Below are 22139 nucleotides of genomic sequence, written 5' to 3'. Positions count from 1 at the left end.
TTGGAGCAACACACATAGATTTGTTCTTTTATTTTGCTTAGCTTTTGTTGGTGTTTTTATTTTTATTTTTTTTGGAAAAAAGCTTTTGATGGTGTTTGGCCTCTCATGTGAGTTGTATATAATTACAAAGTAATACAAGGACTATTCTAACTATTGAAAATTAATGGTGCATGCCATGTCACTTAAATGATGATTGAGACATATAGAGGAGTAACTTAACTTTTTCTAAGAATAAGGTTGCTTAATTTTTCATGTGAGACAGCACATAACATTTTCTCATAACCTCTTACGTGTTGCAACATCCAGATCAAACATGTAGGCAACATATATTGGGTTGCATGGATTATGTGTGACCTTTGTGCTTCACATGAGCTAACTTACTGTGATAATTATTAAGGAATTAGTTGAAGATTCACTATAAAATTAATTAGCAATAAAGATAGTAACTCTACTTTTGAGATATGTGAGGACTTGAAGGTTAAAAGATTCTCATATTGGTGAAATGAGAAACCTTACAAAAACTTATAAGAGGTTGTGTTGCTCCATATATTGTCAATTAATTTTATGATGGAATCTCATAAGAGGTTGTGTTGCTCTCTATATTGTCAATTAATTTTATGATGGAACCTCAGCTTTCTTCATAGTATCAAAGTAGGTTGGCTCACATGTGAAACCCAACTAGCACACATGATCCACGTTACCCAATTCATGTTGTCCACTTGCTTGGCTTGAAAACTTACCACATATGAGGGGGCGTGTGAGAATGTGAAAATAAAATAGTACCACATCATTGAAAGGAAAAAGCTTACAAATGTTTATAAGAGATTGAGTTACTCTCCATACTACGAATGAGTTTTATAATAAACCTCAACTTTCTTGAATACAGACATGCAGATCACTCAACTTTTTGAGTGGGAAATCATTCCATATCCTCACAATATTCATATAAATTATAATTGAAATAAATAAGTTAATTATAGTTGAATCTTACCAAAACAAACCACAAAATCCACTCTCCATCTTTATGTATGTGTGTGTGACGCTATCTAGCGACTGTAGTGTATATATGTCTCTGTCTTTATTTTATTTTATTTTATTTGATAGAGAAGCTAGGTTATTGAATTAAGGGGTACTTTGATCCTGTTGTTGTTGAATTTAGTCCCTTTTTTTACTTTTCAATTTTAATTACATTTCTTAATTTATGACTCTTTACTGAAAATTTTAATTTGTATCTTTAAATATGAAAATTAGACCACTTTGAAAATAGTTAAAAGAAAATTTGTTTATCATCATATATGATACATGTACCATAGGTTGATAAAATACAGTTAACATATGATAGAGGCATCAATGAAAATAACTAAAAATTAATCTACCTATGATCCATGAAAATAGTTCAAAGAAATTTCATCTTCCAAAGGTTTATAAATTCATACTAGTATTTTATATAATATAGTACCTACAACATAAATTAGTTAACACAGTTCACTTGTGATGGAGGTAAAAGAAAAAATTGAGATACAAATTAGGAGAAGGAAAAGGAAGAAACAATAATTAATTCTTATATTTAATCCTTAAATTGAGTAAAAGATAAACTTATAAATAAAAGATGGCATTTATCATAATTTAATAAAAATATGAGAAAAAAACCTAAGTCAACAAATCCAGTAATACCTAAGAACTTGGATTTATATCAAGTTTTCTTTTGAATGAATCTATACCAGGCAACCTGCAAACCACGTGAAGAGGTGGGGCAAATAGAAAGATTTTTCTGTGTGCCCGGAGTTTAAGATGGAAAATCACATGTCATTATATATATATATAATAAAATGAACGCTTAAAAAAGATTTTCTTTAAATTATATGTGATGTTTAGATACGTGTTTCTGACACATTAAAAAATCTCTTATAAAAGTAGTACCAGGTGTTTTCCTATCCACTCACTTCCTTCCACACATTATATTCTAAAGTGTAGAACCAACTTTTTGATGAAAAGACTAAGAAAAAGATAGCTCCTTGTCTCTGCAATAAATTGCCCCTACCTCCTTTGCTTCTTTACCTGACTAGTTCCTTAATAGCTTCTCTCTCTCTCTTGCTCGCTCGCTCTGTGATTCAAGTATTCAACCCCCTATGGACATATGGTGTTCTTGCTGTGCTGTCTTTCTCAACCTCTCTATCTCCTAAGCATGACGATCGATGGTAAATGTACGATCTCTCTCTCTGTCTATGTCTTTTTCTAGCTAGCTATAACCTTTTCTCTCTCTCGGGCAAACACAAAAGGAAACCAAATAAATACAGCACATATAGTTAAAGGTGTACATATTCATATTACTAATAAATATATATACACATATGAATTATAAGTATATATAGGTAATCTGAGGCACTGCAGGCAGCAGCTGTCTTTCTCAAGCGCTCAGCTGGCCGTAAATACAGTAACACACGGCTGTCTTTCTCAAAGCTGTCCTATAATTTCTCTTACTACTTCTGCAGGAAAGGTGAAAAACAAGTGCACTGAAATCTCATTCAATGGCAATGGCTTCATCATCAAGTCGTTCTCAAAGCGTAAGCCAGGCCCAACGCCTAATTTCAGTCCAAACAATCAGTAGGCCGATATCACCAAGAGTACAAATTGTACACTATAGATGGTAGCTAGCTAGGGTTAATTTGGAAATTGAAAGCAACCAAACAAGCTAAGAGTCTAAGAGGGAGATATAACATGTTTCCCTCACACAACAACAATCTTAACGAATTAGTACCCGTGTCTTATCCTCATGTCGATCAATCAATTTTCCATAGCTGGCCATCTTACCATGACAATTCTACATTAACTCCCAATTCCCTTACTATTCTCAACCCCAATCCCAACTCCAGGCAACAAGAAGGAGGAGAAGAAAACCTTCATCAACAACATCATCACCTTCCCTTTTCTTTGCTCTACTTCCCCTCTCCGTTTGAAGACGACGACGTTTTACTCTTTGATCAGCAACACCATCACCAAGAACCTGACCATATTGAGCTTTCAATTCACGAGTCTCAAGAACCACTTTATTTTATGAAGGAAGCTGCTGCTGCTGCTGCCGCTGATGACAACACCGTAGTAGGCAATGATCATCAGAAGACCACTACTACTAGTGTTAATAGAAAAATGGTGGATTGGGATTCCAACAAAAAGGGCCATCGCATGAACATGGATGATCAGCCGCAGATCCCGAGAAAGAGGACTAGCAAGAGAGATCGCCACAGCAAGATCAACACTGCCCGAGGCCCCAGGGACCGTAGGATGAGATTGTCCCTCGAAGTTGCCCTTAAGTTCTTTGGCTTGCAAGACGCGTTGGGGTTTGACAAGCCCAGCAAAACCGTGGAGTGGTTGCTCATTCAGTCGGAACCTGCAATTAAGAAACTATCAAGAGATCATCATCGACAATTCAACTACAAACACATGGTGAGATGTGCAAAATCCACATCTCCAGCTACTTCGGAGTCGTGCGAAGTGCTATCAGGCGTCGATGAGGCTCCAACAAACGTTAACATTAGTATTAATGGTAAAGTAAGAAGCCGCGGGATCAAACCCTCGGCCAAAGAGAGAAAGTTTGTCCACAGGCAATCAAGGAAGAGCGCATTTCACCCTCTTGCAAAGGCTTCGAGGGAAAAGGCAAGGGCAAGGGCGAGGGAAAGAACAAGAGAAAAGATGCAGAGGTCAAAGAAGCCTAGTAATGATCAGGCAAATTCAAGCCGTTTGAGTTCTTGGAACCCATTTGAAACTGAGGAAGAATCACCAGCTCACAACAACAATATGAACAGTACTACTAATGATCAGCCCAATTCAAGGGCGGTGCTGCGAGATTACCCTGATGAGGTTCAAGAACCATTAAGCAGCCCCCAAGCCGGAAATATTCAAGACATGGTTGTTGATCATGGTACTACTCATGATGCTATGGTGGTACTGGGAAAGTGGAGTCCTCCTCCGGTTTTCACTCGTCTCCAGCAAAACACTGGAATTTCCCAAGAGGTAACTTCCACCACCAAGTTTCAACTTCTCTAATGTATATATTTTCACAACAAATGATAAAATGTCTGAAAATTATGAGAGAAAAAACCGTACTCAATCGACATATTGTGGATGCTATAACAAATGCGTATCAAGTATTGTCGATTGAGGTACGATCATTATTCTAAAAATCCATGCCCAAGCGCTAGGCGGGGGTTATCGTCCCAATTAATGCCCAAGAGATTGAAAATTAAGAAAGGGCATTCGTCTAGACCAGTTAAGGCTCTCGTTCAGTCCGTCCAGTCCGTCCAGTCCGTACAGATCCATCTAGGCACCTGATTAGGCTACGATTCACTTAAACAGAAAATAAATAACTTTCAATTTGTATTAATTTTTTTTAATAAATTGTAAGAGATTTGTTAAATACTTCAATGAGCACACTATATGTTTGTACCTTATATTTTCATTATATTTCAATACTTCATAATATATATATTATTCTATTTTATAGTTTATGATGAAATTATATATATTAAGTATAAACAGATACTTATTTACACGAAATATAATAGATTTACTTAAATTCGTTTAGTTCGCTTAGACGCTAGACCTCAGCTCGCTGACCCAACTAGCGCCTAATGTCTTTTAGAACCTAGATAGTTAGTATTTGCTATGGCTACTTCTGACAAAGCCACATAACTCTTAATTTGCAGCACCAACAGTTTGCAGACTTTCAATTCTTTGGCAAACCATGGGAGGTCGACAACAATACTCATAATCTATTCTAAGTGGAAATTTTCTCTCTTGAATCATTAAATCTCAATTACAAGTGCCTGAAAAACCTTCTGATCAGTAATTCGTGTACATGTTTATTCTGTTTGGAATAATGTAATATAGCAAATTAAGTATCTTAATTTTCAATCGTTGTGCACTTTCCCTCTAAACTAGTATATGTAAATTAATGATTTATATCTACATCCTTTGCACTATGGAAATTTTTCGGTTTGAACTCTACAATAGCTTCCTTCCTTATGATTTTATGCTGATGTAACATATGTATCCAGCACAACTTTTTTTGGACTAGGATTCTCTTCCCTTCTATTTTCATCCCATTTCATCCCATCCTCTTACATTATCTATTTTGTCTTTCTCTTTTTATAAAAAATTAATATAAGATGTTAATTTGGCTTAATCGTGACAGTTTAAATAGAAGGGAAGAGAATCATATTTCATTTTTTTTTTGGTACAAGGCTTAGTATTCAGGGCATATATTCAAAAAATAATTAAATAAAAGTCCACAACAACATATGATTTTCCACTTGATGAATATGTCTATATGCTTTTTTTTTTTCCTCCAAGCCCTAATTTTTTTTAGTAAGGTTTAGGGTCACTTCTCATGCATATAATATGCAATATCCATATGTAGTTGAACTAAGTGCATACCAGTCAATAAATTCTGGCTATTAATCAGCTTATCTTTTTAGAAGTGATTGAATAGACCCTTGAGTGATCCACTAATTCCCAAATTCAAGTCATATGCATGCATGCTTCCAAAAGTCCATTGAGGCCTGATGAGGAGAGAAATATCAACAGACAAATGATCCTTCACTTCATCACTTTTATGTAATGTCTAAAATATCTACAAAATTGTCAAATATCTGAAAAATCAATGATCGATATAGAAGAGGAGTTGAATTGAAAACTTCACCCTATATAAGCGAGATAGAGAAAAATAAAAAAAATATCAATGATATTTATCGATTCATTACAGAGAATTTGCTTGAATCCATTGCATATTTTAAACTTTTGATTTTGATTTTTTTTTTGAATTTCAATTAAATTTGAATAAGTTGATATAACAAATTTTTATAATTTCTGTCGAAGACAACCGATATAAATATTGATATATCCATTAATATTTACATAAATATGGATATCTCTTTCCATGTAGTTCGATATTATAAACAGTGCCTTCATCATCATGTCATAAATTATGAATGGAAGACAATGCAGGTATCATGTACATATGGAATTTTGTGTAGGGGAAAACGCATAAGGACTAATAAAATTAAATTCTAATATCCTATAATTACTTTGTTAGAGATTCCAAATTCTTTTTTTTGACAAAAATTATTAGATAAAAAAAAACGATACAAGAAAAAGTTATCATGCCTACTAGACTCCAGTTACATATAGAAGTAGTAATATCATGATAGAAATTGATTTGTTTAAACATGTGTAATGAACTTGGATTAATTAATAGCTATGAGATCATATATTTAATTTCATAACAGTTATAGTGCAGATTCTTATAGCATAGCAGGCAAAGACCACAGAATATAACCCATATTACATTTTTTAGAAGTTAAATAAGCTATCAACACTGAAAAAAGCAATAAGCTATTACATAATTCCATCCTATAATATTAGTGTCGAGTAAAATGTGTAATGTATGCATTTTTCTCGTTTGTAAAGCTACTGCTAAATTTAATCTTTCTTTTTTCTGTGTGAGTGAGCATGCATGAAAGAATTACGTATCTCATCTAACCATTGACAACAAATAACCTTCCAATTTAATTAGCGAGTCAAGTACATATATACATTGGTGAATTGTTCCATACATCGATCGACCACTAAGAGTAAAAATACAAGAAAAAAAGTACTGTTTATTAGTTGAGTTGTGTAAACTCTAACTTGAAAACCACCCTTCGGGTCTTGGCCTCGCTCTTAGGTAAATTGCACTCTCTCCTTTAATTCTTTAAGCTGACTGCAGGTGATAGTTGGGGGAAGATAAATAAGAAAATAGGAAAGTAAATAGAAATCCTTGAAAGTCAATTTAATCGGATGGAAGGTTATTAATGTTTATTTGGCTTTAGGAATATTATCTAGCATGTATATATATATGTATGTAAATATATATATTTACACAATCACAATCACATATAGGAATTTGAGGGTTTGCAACTTTATTTGGATAAACACTTCAAAATTTTTAGTGAATTATTATCCTTTGGATTTGAGGTAACTACATTTACGTAGCTCTTGCTGAGGGTAAAGTTCATAATGTTTAACTTATATATGTTTTCAAAGTTTTAATTAGTAAATTCCTTATCACACACACACACACACATGTATATATATTATTACAAGCGAATTTATACATTAATCTACACTAAGGAGGAGTGAGAGGGTTTAAACTTGGGAGCAGTGGGTTGAAGAGAAATTGCCCTAACTATTAAGACAATTCACCACTTCTCTTAACCATTAGAGCAATATCCACCGGAAGCTATCATATATGGTTCATAGAACAAATTACTCTTTTGGTGGTAGGAAACATGTCTCAGTACGTACTTGCTTCCATAGGAATACGTTTTTTTTTTCCTCCATAATTTATTGTATAATAGCACTGAAAACAACAAGAAAACTCTCTTTCCAAATAGTATGGATATTATGTGGAAGATTGCGGCTTTAAATTTATGTAAAATGACATGATGCAACACATCATACTATCCAATACTTCCGAGTCTTTTTCGATCAGAATGTGCGGTGTGGAAGGTGGTGATTGTGATATGAAGTTGGACTTGCTGTTTGCTAATTACCTTTATATTTACATTTAAGTTTATCCGTGAAGTTTAGCATCATATTTGATCAATCAGTCTAATTAAATTTTGGATATAAGGCAAGACATTTTTTTTTTCAGAGAACCTCAGCAGTATGATTGGTAAATCGAAGATTTTTGGAGTACTTCTTTCTCTTCACAATAACAAGTGCAATACAAAATTTTCCATATTAATCTAATTTAAAATATATATATATATACATCGAAAAAGTGTCCTCTGCTCCTCTCCTAAGTTCCCAATTTCATTTTTAACTTTTACAGGTTATGGTGGCATGGTTGTGTAACTTTACTAAGTTTAATTTAAAACGAATTACAAAAAAGTTGGAAACGGTGAGCAAGACAGAACTAATGGTTCAATGACAAAATTCTGAAAGGAGCGAATAAGAAAAATTCAATAACCGTACGTTCCATTTGGATTTTACGATTCGTCCTATCTTGAAAATTCTAATAAAAAATTGAAAGTGCCAAAATAGTGGATGGCAGATTTGTCATGAAAATATTTCAGATGTCTTGCAAGTCAAAAGTAAACACAGAAAAGAGGGTAACATGCTATACATAAGCGGTCTAGAGGCGATAGTGCGATATGGTAAATCCGGCTAAGACTGGCTAAAAGTACACGAGCTAGAATGCATCGGATGTGTGGTTTAGTCACAATTTTAGTAAAATTAATAAAAAATGTTTAAAATTTTTGAATTTTAATAAAAAAATAAAAAAATATGTTATAAATGAATAATACCACAAATAACTTTTTAAAGTAAAAATGTCACTTTTGTTAAATAAACAGTACCAGAAATGTTTCATTAAAACACCTTTTTGTTTTTCCCTTTTCCGTCTTTTTAGTTAATGTTTTCTTTCTTTTCCTAATTAAATGTCTAAGAGTATCTACGCAACTCGCAAGTCTCACCGAGTTTGTGCATTCTTAAGTTCACGAAAAATTGAATTATTTCTTCAATTGGCCTATTCAACGAAACCCTATTCCTCCATACCGGCCGATATATTGCACAATGCTGGATTTTGGTTTTCTTTTTTTCGTCTTAAGTTCAGATGATTCCATTCCATGCATGACAATGGCCATCAATTCATACTTCTCCTAAAGAAAAAGGAATCATAATACAGCTGCAATAAGAATGGTAAAAAGAAGAAACTGCAGGAACCTAGAAAGCAGGATTTTCAGGTAAGTTTATTATAATTTTTTTTTAAAGTTTAGTTCCCCATAAGCAAAAGATTGAGCCTTGTAATGTTTTTTAGTCGGACTAAAGGGAAAGATGGCAGATAGAAAACTGCAGAGTTCCGGATTTAACTGGCGATTGCACCTTTCGCCTAACCCAGAAATCTTACACGCTATTTAGATTCTTTTTAAATTTTGTTTAGAACAGACCGATGTTTTTTTTTTTTTAACAAAATAAAAAATAAAGAATGGTAAAAAGCACCCTAGGACCGTTGGAACATCTACAATCCTTGAATTAAAATCTAAAAACTTTAGATTTTAACCCAAAAATAATTTTTTTGTTCTAACTCTTTTAGGTTAAGTTTTTAGTCCGAGATTATTAAAAAATAAATTTAAACCACTTTTTTAAGTAAATTTTTTATAAAAACAATTATATAAATTATCTTAATTTAATTTTATAAATATTTTAATCTAAAAATATTTAAATTTTAATAAATATTAAAAAATTACTAAAATAACATCATAAAACTTATGAAATACTATAAAAAATATGAAACAAATAAAAAACTTATTTTTTAATTATTTAAACATTGATTTTAAATTTAAACCGTTAAATTTGATCATATTATATTTTAATCATTAAATTCAATAAATTTATAAATATAAAACCACAAAAAATACACTTGATGAGTCAGCCCACTAAGTTAGGGAAATACTGTACTGAATTTGTCATAAAAATGAGTTTTTAGTTAAAATCCACATTTGGCACAAAAAGTGTAGTGAGTTGAAGCAAGTTTAGAATAAAATTTAAATTTCCTCCAAAAGTTGGAGTAAATTTAACTAGATTCCACAGGTTAATTTCAAGTGAAAAAATAGATACCACACGTACGTATATATACATACATACATATATATATATGTTATATAGATATATAGAGTATTTATTTCACATAAAAGAAAAAGGTTAATATGATATAAGAAAATAAGAACACTTACAGATCTGATTAATTATTGCCCAAAAAATATAATTAATTATATCAAAACCCTGTAAACTTCGATCTGATCTGATATCGACAACTATAAAAGATTATCAAAACAAAACATTATTGGTAAGGGATAACAAAGCCACACATATCCCAGATCTTGTATTTTACACGGCTAACGCCGGACACCCCAACAGAGAGATTCTTGAAGAAATTAGACAAAAGCCAAAACAGAAAAAGATGTGTGGAGGAACCCAGGAATACCGGATACAAGAAGTTGTTCATAGCATTGATCCGGCCACAAAATCTATTCCCTCAACATCTCCTTATTTTATATTATTTTTCAAAGTGGAAAAAGGCAAATCAACAAACCCTAAAAGGAAGCATGTCATATTTCTAATTTTGAGCATGTAAACTCTCACCTTCTGTGCTCTCCCTTGAAGTTGATGCAGAGCCACACAAAAACAAAATAAACAAAAAAATACAAAAGAAAAACTAAGATCTACAAAATTAGGATGAGATTCCCAAAAACCCGGGGGGGGGGGGGAATCATAATATTAATCAAGAATTTCCTCTTCCAACATCGATCTGAGAGAGAGAGAGAGAGAGAGAGAGAGAGAGAGAGAGATGGAGGGAGGGGGAGGAGAAAAGAAAATTAAAATTCGTCCAACCTAAACGCTGAGAAACCCTAACAGAAGCGCCTGAGACGCCTGAGAAACCCTAGTTGGGAGAAAGAAAAAGCAAATTAAACCTGAAAACCCCAACTGGTGAAAGGCAGAAGGAGCTTGTCTTTGAGTGGTTGGACCAACTGTAGAAGTGGGAAACACCCAATCAGGTCCATTTTCGGACTGAGGAGAACTGACACTTCATTTGGGATTTGCCGTCTAACCCATTATAAGTGCTAGTGCAACAAATAATGGCACTACCACTGCTGGCCCTTTTTTTTTTCTGCTATGAGGAATGCTAGTAATTTTACTGTTGGACCTTTTTGCCCACCTTTCAAATTTTTAATCTTTAATGGCACGTTTACGTACCGGTAATTGGAATCAATTTATGGAATTGGATTCCGATTACGCCATACACCTTTATTTACGTAATCTTGAGAATCAAAATACATGTGGGGTCCACACGTATTAAGGAATCCAACTCCTAATTTTGGAGGAATTGGACTCTCTACATAAGGGGGGTATTTCGATTCCTTGTGACTTGAGGAATCCGGAATGGATTTTATTTACTAATTATGCCCTCACTTGTTTCTAATTATCTCAACATTGTCCTTCATTTGACACTCATTATGCCATCTTTTAATAAATAAATAAAACCTATTTATATATTTTTATATAGATGAATTTGATTATATAAATTTAATTCAATTAATTAGTATGAAAATAATTTATTTATGTAAGGGCAATTTAGTAATCAACCTAGTTTTCATTTCAATTCAAGTGAATTAGTAAACAATTTATATGGATTCAACATCATTCCTGTCATTTTTAATAAATAAATAAAACATATTTATATATTTTTACATAGATGAATTTTATTATATAAATTTAATTAAGAATTTCATTAAATTAATTAGTGTGAAAATAATTTATTTATGTCACGGCAATATAGTAAATAGTAATCAACCGAGTTTTCATTCCAATTGAAGTGAATTAGTAAACAACTTATATGGACTCAACATCATTCCTACTCCGATTCCATACTGTTTTAGTAAACAACTTCAATAGGAATCCGATTCTGATTCCACATCATTTCAATTTCTCCTCAATCAAATTCCTCTTTAATTCAATTCCTCTCAATTTGATTACGGATTAATAAACGCGCCGTAAATGTTGTGGGTAATCAGAATTTTTTATATTTTTGGCGCACCTTTAAAAACCAACTTGATAGAGTCAACCAAATCCATAATCTTTAGTCATCTATCATTTATTCAATAAAATAGACGAACAATGTCATTAAATTAAACACTTAATTTTTTACAACATTATTAATCGAACAAGGTTAATTGATTTCTAATCGAATGGTTTTTTACGACATTATTAGTGAAATAATGAACTAGACAAATAGATGATTCATAATCAACCAAAAGAAAATATGAATGAAAAAGATAATGTACAAATACTGATATCCACAAATACTATGATTACAAACATTTGAACTTAAACTAAAACAAACTTAAGTTGGAATCGTTGTGGACACTTGTTTAACAGAACTATTTTAGAGAGTTGCCTACCATGAAAACGAAAATGTTGACAAGGAACACCAAAGCTAGTGAAGTACGATAAAACATAATTAGATAAGCTTTCACATTTGGTCATGTATCCATGTACAAGATCATGTTGGAATGGACTAATGAACAATAGTGCAGTTAATCTCAAGCTCAAGCCCAAGCTATCTTAATCTTATATGTCATCAAAAGCAAAATTTTGGGTCAACAAATGCCATCAAATTCAGTTTGAACTAAATCAAGCAAATATTGGATATTTCATCACTTGATTTTCTGTTAAGTACATATATACACTATCATATGTCATACAATCAAACTTTATGGTTGTGATATTAAATTTATGACAAGGAAAAATTGCTCAAAGAAGGCTAATTAAGCAGAAATTTAAAGGTGCCAAGGACTACTGACCTGTGCATGCATACAGGAGTTTTTGGCAAAACACATTAAGTCCTCAATAACATTTTCTTCCTCTTCATAAATCCTTGATTTGAAAAGATATAAGAAATGCAGATCATCAACAGCAAAATTCAACTGCGAGATTAACAACTGTAGGTGCTGGAGAGTAAGTGACACAACATTTTTAATAAGCCAGCAAACCTCCCACCAGAAACAATCAAACCCTAGCTTAACCAAAACCAAAAAAGATAAAAGAACTCTAGAAATAAATAAAGAGGCAACCAAACCTTAAATTAAACTTAAAAAACAGACTAGCTCATTCGTAAATGCGTATATAGATATATTACTGCTACTTGTGCAAGATGGTAATGGCCGTTGAAATAACTTCTGGAATCGGAAACTTACATAATAATTTTCTGTAATTTTTGTAGTGGTATATCATCAGCACATTACTATGCTAAAATAATTTACTAGAAGTGTGCAGGCTGTTAGGAATATTGCATGTATTCCTAACACAGACTATGTAGTTAAATGTTCTATATACATATGAAACATATATTCAAAATAAAAGGTTGAAAAATATATTAATAGGAACTACCAATTTAATCATTAAATTTCTGTTTATGCTAATTCGATCTGTACATTTAGTATTTCCCAAAGTAGAAACGAGTCAAATTAAACCAAACTTTTAAAATTCACAATGCTGAAAATTATATATATATATATATATATATATATATATACGTCCCTTGTTTCAAGATTTCAAGGAGTTATCTAATACTTCGAAGGACAGGCACCTATTTAAGGGAGCAAAGCAAGACACATGACCACGATATATTAGATTCGGAAGTATGCCTCATGTGTTAATTAGGGAGCAAAGCAAGACACAAGACCACGATAAATTAGATTCGGAAGTATGCTTCATGTGTTAATTAAGCACTAAGCATGAACTAGAGACCATATAATCGATCCTAACCATGATGAATTTCAACATAAGGTCCAGTTTTCTTACCCACAGACAAAACTAATGAATTGTTACTAACACTAAAGATAATAAATAAAATACAAACGGAAGGAATTAAGGTGACCTACCTTAAATTAAGTATAAGGATTAAAGATTACCTGACGATGAAGCGATTTCTCGCACCAGTAAAAAAATCTCCCCACTCTCTACAATTAACCCTAATGGTACAAGCTTATGCAATAGACCAAAGCGCACTCAACTAAATCTCATCTATTAAGCGACTGACTTTGGTACATCAAACCACATTCTTACCTTACCTACATCTTATTTGACTAAAAGCATAAAAAAAGAGTGACCAGCCCAATAATACTACATGGTGTCCAAACAATTGATTTCTTACATAGCATCATGTCCTCTTATGTTGGCTACAATATTTAAAGAAACAAGAATAAAAGCTCAACAATATACTCCGAGATAGCAGCACAACCTCAATCTCTGAATATTCATTTCTTCTACTGCAAGAATACATCTCCTCTATACTTGTTGATATCTTTACAAGTACCACAGTTTTCTTTCAGAGGACAAATTTCAGTCTAAACAAAGAGAAATTGGATTGGATATGTTTGGGGGCTGAGAAAACAGACACTGGAGATTTATGATGCTTAGTTGAAGATGAGGGCTTGAGAGAAGCCATTCAATAATGTGCATGTTCAATTAACTCTGACTTGAACATTTAAAAATATGCAGAAATCTCAAAGATAGCAGAGTAAGTTATGAAAAGAACACATTGGATTAGGTTCGAATCCAAGAGCGAAAATTCGATCTGTTTAAAGAATCAAATCGAGAATCATCTTGTGAACAGATTCTACAGAATGCATATGGACCAAAGTCAGTGGAATCTGACCATGAAAAGTTGCAAAAATACCAAAGATCTACGGACTATCTTAGCTAGCTTTAGAACCCTTAACCCTTCAGGAAGAAATTTTTAACTGAATGCTCTATTCAATATTTTGCAGTTACAAGAGAAATTGCTCTTTGAATTCTACAGTATTCATCTATCCCTGTGACAAATTACAGAAAATCTGTTGACAAGTACAACTAATTGATCTAATTGGCTGACACTCTCGACGGAGGCTATATATGGATTCCTTATGTAGATCTCTTCCAAAAGTTTAGCCTATAGGCTTTATCTCTGCGCATAAATCAACTGTATTTCTCCCTCTTATATAAATTCAAATTTCATTTTTCATTTTTTGTATACCAGTTCATCCTTAATATTTATTATATCACAATAATATATTAAAAAGGAAAATATAGTTACTGCAATAATCAATTAAAACAAGAAAAACTTGACCAAGAGGAAAAAAATAAAACAAGAAAAAGTAAATAAAAAAGATTAATCGACACAGATAGTACAGTAATCATTTGAAGCAGGTAAAGATAGAGGAAGATTATTTTCCCTCCTAAGAGCAACTCCACCCATGGAGCCCTTCCCCTGGCAATCCACTATTCAATCCACCATATTGAACAGTAACTGCCTTAAATGAATAGTAATTACCATTAATGAACAGTAATTGCCATTTACATCTCCACCCTTGGAACCCTCCCCCCTGGCAATAAGCAATAAAAATAATAATTTTTTACGTTTGTTTAAATAATAAAAAATTACAAAAGATATATATATATCTCTCTCTCTCTGACACAAAAAAAATAAAAAATTACAAAACCCTCGGGCCACAGGCCCGTCGACTCCCCACCCCCCCCTTCGCTCGACCTCCCACCCTCACTCGGGCCCTTCCCTGCTGGATTTGCTCCCACCGGCCCGAGGGCCCTTTCTCCTAGCCTGACGCCCGAGCAACCAGCAAGGCTGGAGTTGCTCTAATCTTTCTTCCCTTTCCTCCTCATTCCTGCTTGAATGATTACGATTAAATAACGTCAATATTTTATATTAATTTTTTTATACAAATAATAAGATAAAAAGTAAAGTGTGAGAGCAATGGATGAGAATAGAAAAGGAAAAAATCTTACTCTGATCAAGATAGAGCAACTTTCCAGTTTCCACACATAGGACAAGATCGATGTCAAGATTTGAAGGGAAACTGAAGCCTACAAATCTGGAAAAGGCAGATTCAGCAATAAATGCTAAAGCATGCGCTAGAATTAGTAGTAGTCGTTGGATTTCCAAACCAAAACTACAGGCTATTTCCCATTTGTATAGAGATAGCTAGCTACGATTGTCAATACTATACTATTAAGCAACAGTGTTACAAACTTACATATTCGTGTCAAAATTTCAGTCAGTGGCCACTACTATTTAACATCTATATTGTCTCATTTTAATTATTTATTTAGTTTAATATAAATGTTGCATTTAAAAAAAATAAAAGTATCCATGTAATTAGTAGATAAAACGAAACATGCTTCAGCACACTTACATGGAACCATTCTTTAGTGGGCTATACGTGAAGAAAACTCAACAATGGTAACCCTTTTTTATTTGGGGTTCAACTATTTTGTTTGGGAACTTCAGAGTGTTTCGAGTGCCCCATCGAGCCCAAGTGATTGGACCGCTTTTGACTATGTCAAAGTTATTGTTATTCTTATGTATTTGGCCTAAATCAGAAGAGGCGTACTGAACATGGTCAATCTTTAATTTATTCCATTAAGTTTAGTTAGTCTTACCGGAAGAAAAATTGTAGTCCAGAAATTAAGTTGTTTGAAATGTAATAAGATTAAAAGAAGAAAGTAACGTTCAATGAAGAAAAGTGATTGGAGAATTAGAAATTCTAAGGTTAGAAGATTATTTGTCATTACCATCTCGAAAGTTAATGTTTGTGGACTTTTAGAGTAAGTGAACAAGCAAAAAAACAAAGAAGAATCAATTTTGACAAATCTTTAGATTTTTAGTCTCGAGACTTGTTTTCCAGAAATTAGGGATCTATTGTTGGTATTTTAAGTCTCGAGACCATTTTGGCAAAAATATTTCTTTCAGAGCTTGTATTCCAACATTCATTCATATTATTATCAATTAAACTTTAGGGTTTTCTCTATTTAGGATTTCGAATCGTTGATAGACTTTAGCTTATGTTCTAGGATTTGGCAATTATCAATCCTACTTTTCTCGTTTCTCGTTGCATCAAAAACTTGGTTTGAGATTTATTTTAAGAGGAGACAAAAGGGCTAAAAGCTCTGTTTCAAAGGATCTCAAGGTGGGAGGGGAGACAAAGGACCCAAAAGATTTTTTATTTCGAGTTTCTTTGAATACACAACCTTTGAAGCATCTTATTATGCTTAAGAAAATATAATATTCCTATATGCAAATAAAATCACGGGTACATGAATATCAAGAAAAAAAGAATGAGAAGTGTTAGGTATATGGAAGATTCATAAACAAGCAGAAACTTCACCAAATTATTTAATTTTGGATTTTATTTTCTAAATGGGTGTAAAGATAAATTTAAAATTTTAATTGGGTTTGGGAGGGGACTTTAGGTAATAATTTTAGATTTAAAGAGATATTAATTCTTTAATTAAAAATAATAAGATTTAAAGAGTAAGTTAGGTATAGAAAGATATTACATGTGTTCAAATAAAATTTTCCTTATTCTAATTAGTTGACCGTTGGTAAGTTCTATCTTAAACAAAACTGATACTGATACTGATACCTTTGTTTTAATAAAGTTACATTATATTATCACATTTGTTATCCAACATTCCCTAATAATGATGAGGTTGTAATAGTTTATAACACTATTAGCGTTGATTATTAAATCATGAACTAAGGTCTTGTTACAACATAGACGTAATTTATTATTAGTAAAGGTCATGAAATTACCCATTATTGTTACACTTTTGTGCTCTCTACCTTCATGTTTAGTCAATTAATTGTATTATAATGTGACTTTAACATTCAACATTCGAACTATAAGAAATATATGTTTACTTTATAATCGTCAAAGTGTCCAAAATGTTCATAATAATGATAAAAATGTTTCAATGTAGTTGTAACGACCCGTGGCTAATTTTCTATGTAATTTTCTTCCCGAGTGTGTGAATTGACGTTTATTCCCTTTTTGGCAAAAGTGGAAACTAACGTGGACGTACTTATTCAGCTTTTATTTATTTGTCTCGTTATCGTAATTAATTAGTACTCGTTGTTACAATTATGTGAGTGCGAATTAGATCCGAATCGGATCGGTAATGAAAAAGTCACGCACAATTAAAGTACTTAAACAACATGTAGGTTTGTACTCGTGCGTGTTAATTATTTAGTGTTTGAAAACCACTGTTTTTGATAAGGCGCGTTAGATTATGTGGGATTTCAATTGTACAAAATCTTATCCCTTCCATCTTTTTAAAAACTTGTATGTGACTTGTTTCACCCACCAATCAAATCTCATCCTTACTTCTCTCCACCAATCCAACAAGCCCCTCTCTCTCTCTCTCCTTCTCAGCCAATCAAAAAAACTTTCTCTTTCTCTCTCCTTCACCCGAGCTTCCTCCCTCTCCAACACACAGACTCCGCCACCAAACTTCACATATCGACTCTCAAACTATCACCATCATGATCCTCTCAACCTCACGAACTCATCCGTATCAACCGATCATGAAATGATTGAGGTTTGAACCTCCAACTCGGAGCTCCGACTCAGGTGGCGTTTTCCCCGACGAGATTCCATTCAATTCACACGGTTTTGGGAGTTTTGGAAACTTCTAGGTGACTCTCCGAAACCATTAGCCTAGTTTTGAAGTGGAGCCGACGAGGAGACCCTCGAGTTTGAGATAACGAAAGTAAGACTGAGAGTCGAGTGGATTTTGATCCACTTCCGTCCACCTTTTGGACTTTTAAGAGGTCAAACCTTATTCTCCCCTTCCCGGGCTTCAAATCCATATAAATTTCGTTAAAAATGGTTGAAAAATGAAGAAGTTATGGTATTTTGAAAATTTTCCAGAAACCAGCAAATTTTCCCAGTTTCCGGCGAAACTAGACGACGGAGGTTCACCGGAAAAGAAAGAGAATATTCCATCAAAGTTGATGGAATATTCTAACGTCGTTAGACTCCATTACTATTTAATGGAATATTCTGTCAACTCTGACGAAATATTCATGTCTTCTGTCAGTCTCTGCCAAGTGCGTGGGAGTACTTATGGCCGTGGGCTAGGTGGCGCGTGAGGGCACGTCCAGCCTCCGGCCGGCGAGTGCTTGACACGTACGGGTCTGTGACTTCGTGTAGAATGTTTTCATATATTCAAACCTTTCGTTTGAGCAAACTATGGAGGTGTTTTTCCTAGCTTTTAGTTGTACTAATTAACTAATTATTTTAGTTATTTCACATATAGGAGAAAATTATCCCGAGGACGTACGAGGACAAGCATGGCTCAGAGGCTATGATCCGACCACGTATCAGTGAGTGGGCATTTGTTTTCGTATGAGTGTGTATATATATATATATATATATATGTATGTATGTATGTATGTATGTATATATAAAGTTTTATAGTTTCCCCTATTGCTTTTAGATTGATTTTACGCCTATTATGCCATGTTTCATTTAATTTTAGAAATGTTTTATGTGGTTGAGATTTATATTACTGTTATGGCATTTTCATACATATTTTACCTGCTCATCATTGCTACACCCGGTGTTAGTGCTCGCTCGGGGCCAGGGCCAGTCTTTCATGTGTATGTTCACCTTCGCACCGCATGCTCGTCTTGGATCCAAGTAGGTGACAGTCCTATCGTACAGGTTGCATTAGGCAACTCCGACTCGTAGATGACCTTGATTATCGCCAGTCTTCACGTGATTGTAGCACTAGAGCGTACATATACATTACACCCAGTCATGTTCATGTTATAAATTATCTTCATGAACTCGTGTGCTAGCGTAGATGGATGAGCACCTGTTTCCTTTATGCTACTGTGAGATATTGTGATTTGGCGTATTCTAGCATTATTGTTGATTTACAATTGTTTTCATACTTATACGTAATATGATTTTTTGGAAACTATACATGTTTTACAACGAATGGTTAGTATGTTCAAAAAATAACTGTGTTTATGAAATCTTTGTTTTTGCACACTCACCATTCTGTTTTTTTTTTTCGCCCCTCCAGGTCCTAGATAGCTGACCTACTATGTGGCACACAAGGATTACCCGGCGATTCTGACATATCTCTAATTAACGTAGGAACTTTTCCCGGTTGTCTAATAAGTACTTCGCTAGTTTCAATTGCATTACCCTTATGTTATCTATGCTCTAAACATTTGGATTTTATGGGTTCTACCCACTACCGCGTACTCACTTTATTAGTTTAAATAAGTTCTAGTTTTGGTTTTAATTTATTCACAATTTTTTACATCACTTACACTTTTGGTTACATCACATTTGGATGACGGTCAGTATGCCTCGACTCTGATCAGGGTGTGTCAGTAGCTCACTAGACATTTATTGGATTTGTTTCAATTTGAATTAAAATAACTTTACCATTGTTCTTACAGTAAGGTTATAGCTAATAACACTAACTTACATTGTTCTTACTGTAATCATGTTGATTTTATGTTGCAGCGTCACATTGAATGTTATGCACGAACGTGATTACAATAATTACAAAAGGAAAATGCTAGGGGACTAAATTTGTAAACAAAATTTACAAACTAAATAATATATCATCAATTAATAGGAATGAACACGTTTATCAACGGTTAAATAATAATTTAATTATCAACTTCTATATCATTTAATTTACAAAATTTTATCTATAAATTTAATCTTCCTTAATATTACCCTTCACAAAAACTTTATTCCACCAATATGTTTCCGTTTATATTGGAGCAGTGCAATTTTACTTTTGGAGTATAAAATTTTGACTGTTGCATCATGACAAATATCATTAGGTATAATTAAAGTCGTTGATCAGAAGAAGGCTGAACACAAAGCCACACTGTTAAACAACGTGAAGAACAGTATATGGAGTAGCGATACATAGCTACTGCATATATCTACAATCGTCAAGTACATATAAACTGAGCATGCATGCAGCACTTTTTCCACCGTCTGATCTGATCATACGGCTGGGATTGAGTGACTTGGTGACTTGTTGCAGACTATTATACGCCCAAATAATGAAAATCACAAAGTAGGCAGTTTTGTGCTAAAACATGGCTACCAGTGGGGTGTTTTCGAATAATTGACCGAATATGGAACAGTAACACAAACACCTGAACCGCCGTGTTGTTGTTCCACCCAGATACCAATTCATTTCCTCCACCGCCGTCTAATCTGGTGTCACAGAAAGCGATGTGGGTCGTTGCTTGAGCTCCTCTTTCTCCCTGCGGATGATATTTTCACCGAAGAAAAATTGATTCTCTGGCTTTCCAGCGGCAAAATCCAATCGATTTACAAGAAAATCTTAGCCTGACACGGAAAATTTCCATCACATCTTTTTGCTCCTTTTTCCATATAGCTAGAATTTTTTTGTGTAACTTTTTCCAACCCAGAAACACTGTGACGAACAATTTCTTACGTCCCTCTTGTCTCCAAGTTGCACTGCAATTCTCATAAAGTCACATTCTTGGGGCGTGGCAGTGCGTACGTACCTAGCCGCCTTCACGTTTCTCCAGGCTTCTGCATTGATATAAATGTTTTTCTATTTAGTTTCTCATCTTCTTTTATTTTTCATCCACAACCTTGCAAACTACAGTTACGATGAAAATTGACATATTTGGATCTATAAAATCACATATGCGTGTGGTGTGTGGTTAGAAAAATTCTTATGTGCAAACGTTCAGCATATATAGTCATCTGACTTGTCACATAAAACACTCTGTTTTCGTATTTTGGTCTCACTCTATGTGTTTAGTCCGAATACGATCTATTATTAGAAGAAGGGTTCACACTCTTGGATGTTGTCATGATATTCCGGATTAATAATATCATGTTGTGAAATTTACATAAACGTGTGTAATAATTTGGATGATTTATTGATGGGGTAAACCCTCAATTTATCACTATATGCCCTAGAACTGCAAGGAAAAGACTGGTGGATGTATAAGAAAGCTTAGTGATTATATATAAGCAAATTCAAGCCATATGAAACAAGGAATTCTATTTGGCTGAGTTATCTAATTTATTACTTATTCTATTCTTTCACTTTCTCATATGATGTTGTATAATTAATCTGAGACATTACAGTAGTATTTTTAAAAGTCTCTTCCCACATATATTACAGATATCCGGACACGAGAATCCCTTGTTTCCGAGGGTTAAGAAACTTCGAGGAGCCACCAAGCATGGCCATAGCCGTTCTGCGAGGGCCAAGGCAATCCCACGGTTTTCGCCTGGCATGTGGGACCCCCCGTGGCTGCGGCCTATGGGTGAGTGACTGAGAGAGTCTCAGTAGCTTCAGCTCTCCTTTTCTTTCTGGGACTTGGATTGTCTACCCTCCCCATTCCATGCCTTTCCCATATCCTCTTATATTCTGTGGTCACGGTTAAATCACGTCAATATTTTATATTGATTTTTTTACAGAAATAATAAGACAAAAAGTAATGGGAATATAAAATATTGACGTGGCTTAACCGTGATCATATAAATAGGAGGGCATGAGAAGGGTCTGGGATGAGGAGGGCAGGCAATCCAAATCCTTCTTTTTGCCCTTCTACCTCTCTAATAAGATATGCGAGAGATCCACCAACATCAAATATAGCTTTGACTGAGTTGTGCCATTCATATATTTAGGCCATTTCCAACCGAAGGTCTAGAAGGTCAGAGGGTCGAAAATAGTTC

General features: G+C 33.7%; 1 protein-coding gene and 1 long non-coding RNA gene across 3 annotated transcripts; both read left to right on the top strand.

The window, feature by feature from the left end:
- The first annotated feature begins 2021 nt into the window (after positions 1-2021).
- LOC103437967 (transcription factor TCP18) lies at positions 2022-4985 on the top strand. 2 transcript variants are annotated; one of them, XM_008376501.4, is made up of 3 exons: positions 2022-2198; positions 2493-4011; positions 4704-4985. In XM_008376501.4, the coding sequence occupies exons 2-3, from the start codon at positions 2719-2721 to the stop codon at positions 4776-4778; spliced, it is 1368 nt and encodes a 455-aa protein (XP_008374723.1). In that variant the 5' UTR covers positions 2022-2198; positions 2493-2718; the 3' UTR covers positions 4779-4985. The 2 variants fall into 2 exon arrangements, with proteins under 2 accessions (XP_008374723.1, XP_008374722.1); XM_008376500.4 differs by having other exon boundaries at positions 2022-2204.
- Positions 4986-17737: 12752 nt separating this feature from the next.
- On the top strand, positions 17738-19715 carry LOC139196725 (uncharacterized). The gene is made up of 3 exons (XR_011581836.1): positions 17738-18205; positions 18694-18760; positions 19468-19715. It is a non-coding gene; the product is annotated as an uncharacterized lncRNA (long non-coding RNA).
- The last annotated feature ends 2424 nt before the right edge of the window (positions 19716-22139 follow it).

This window comes from Malus domestica, chromosome 06, assembly GCF_042453785.1.
Source record: "Malus domestica chromosome 06, GDT2T_hap1".
NCBI classification, from domain to species: domain Eukaryota; kingdom Viridiplantae; phylum Streptophyta; class Magnoliopsida; order Rosales; family Rosaceae; genus Malus; species Malus domestica.
This window is presented reverse-complemented; position numbering and strand designations above follow the sequence as displayed.

Coding starts and splice junctions, on each gene's coding strand:
- LOC103437967 (XM_008376501.4), top strand. CDS start 2,719: ATGTTTCCCTCACACAACAACAATCTTAACGAATTAGTACCCGTGTCT. Junction 4,012..4,703: donor ACACTGGAATTTCCCAAGAG/GTAACTTCCACC, acceptor CTTAATTTGCAG/CACCAACAGTTTGCAGACTT.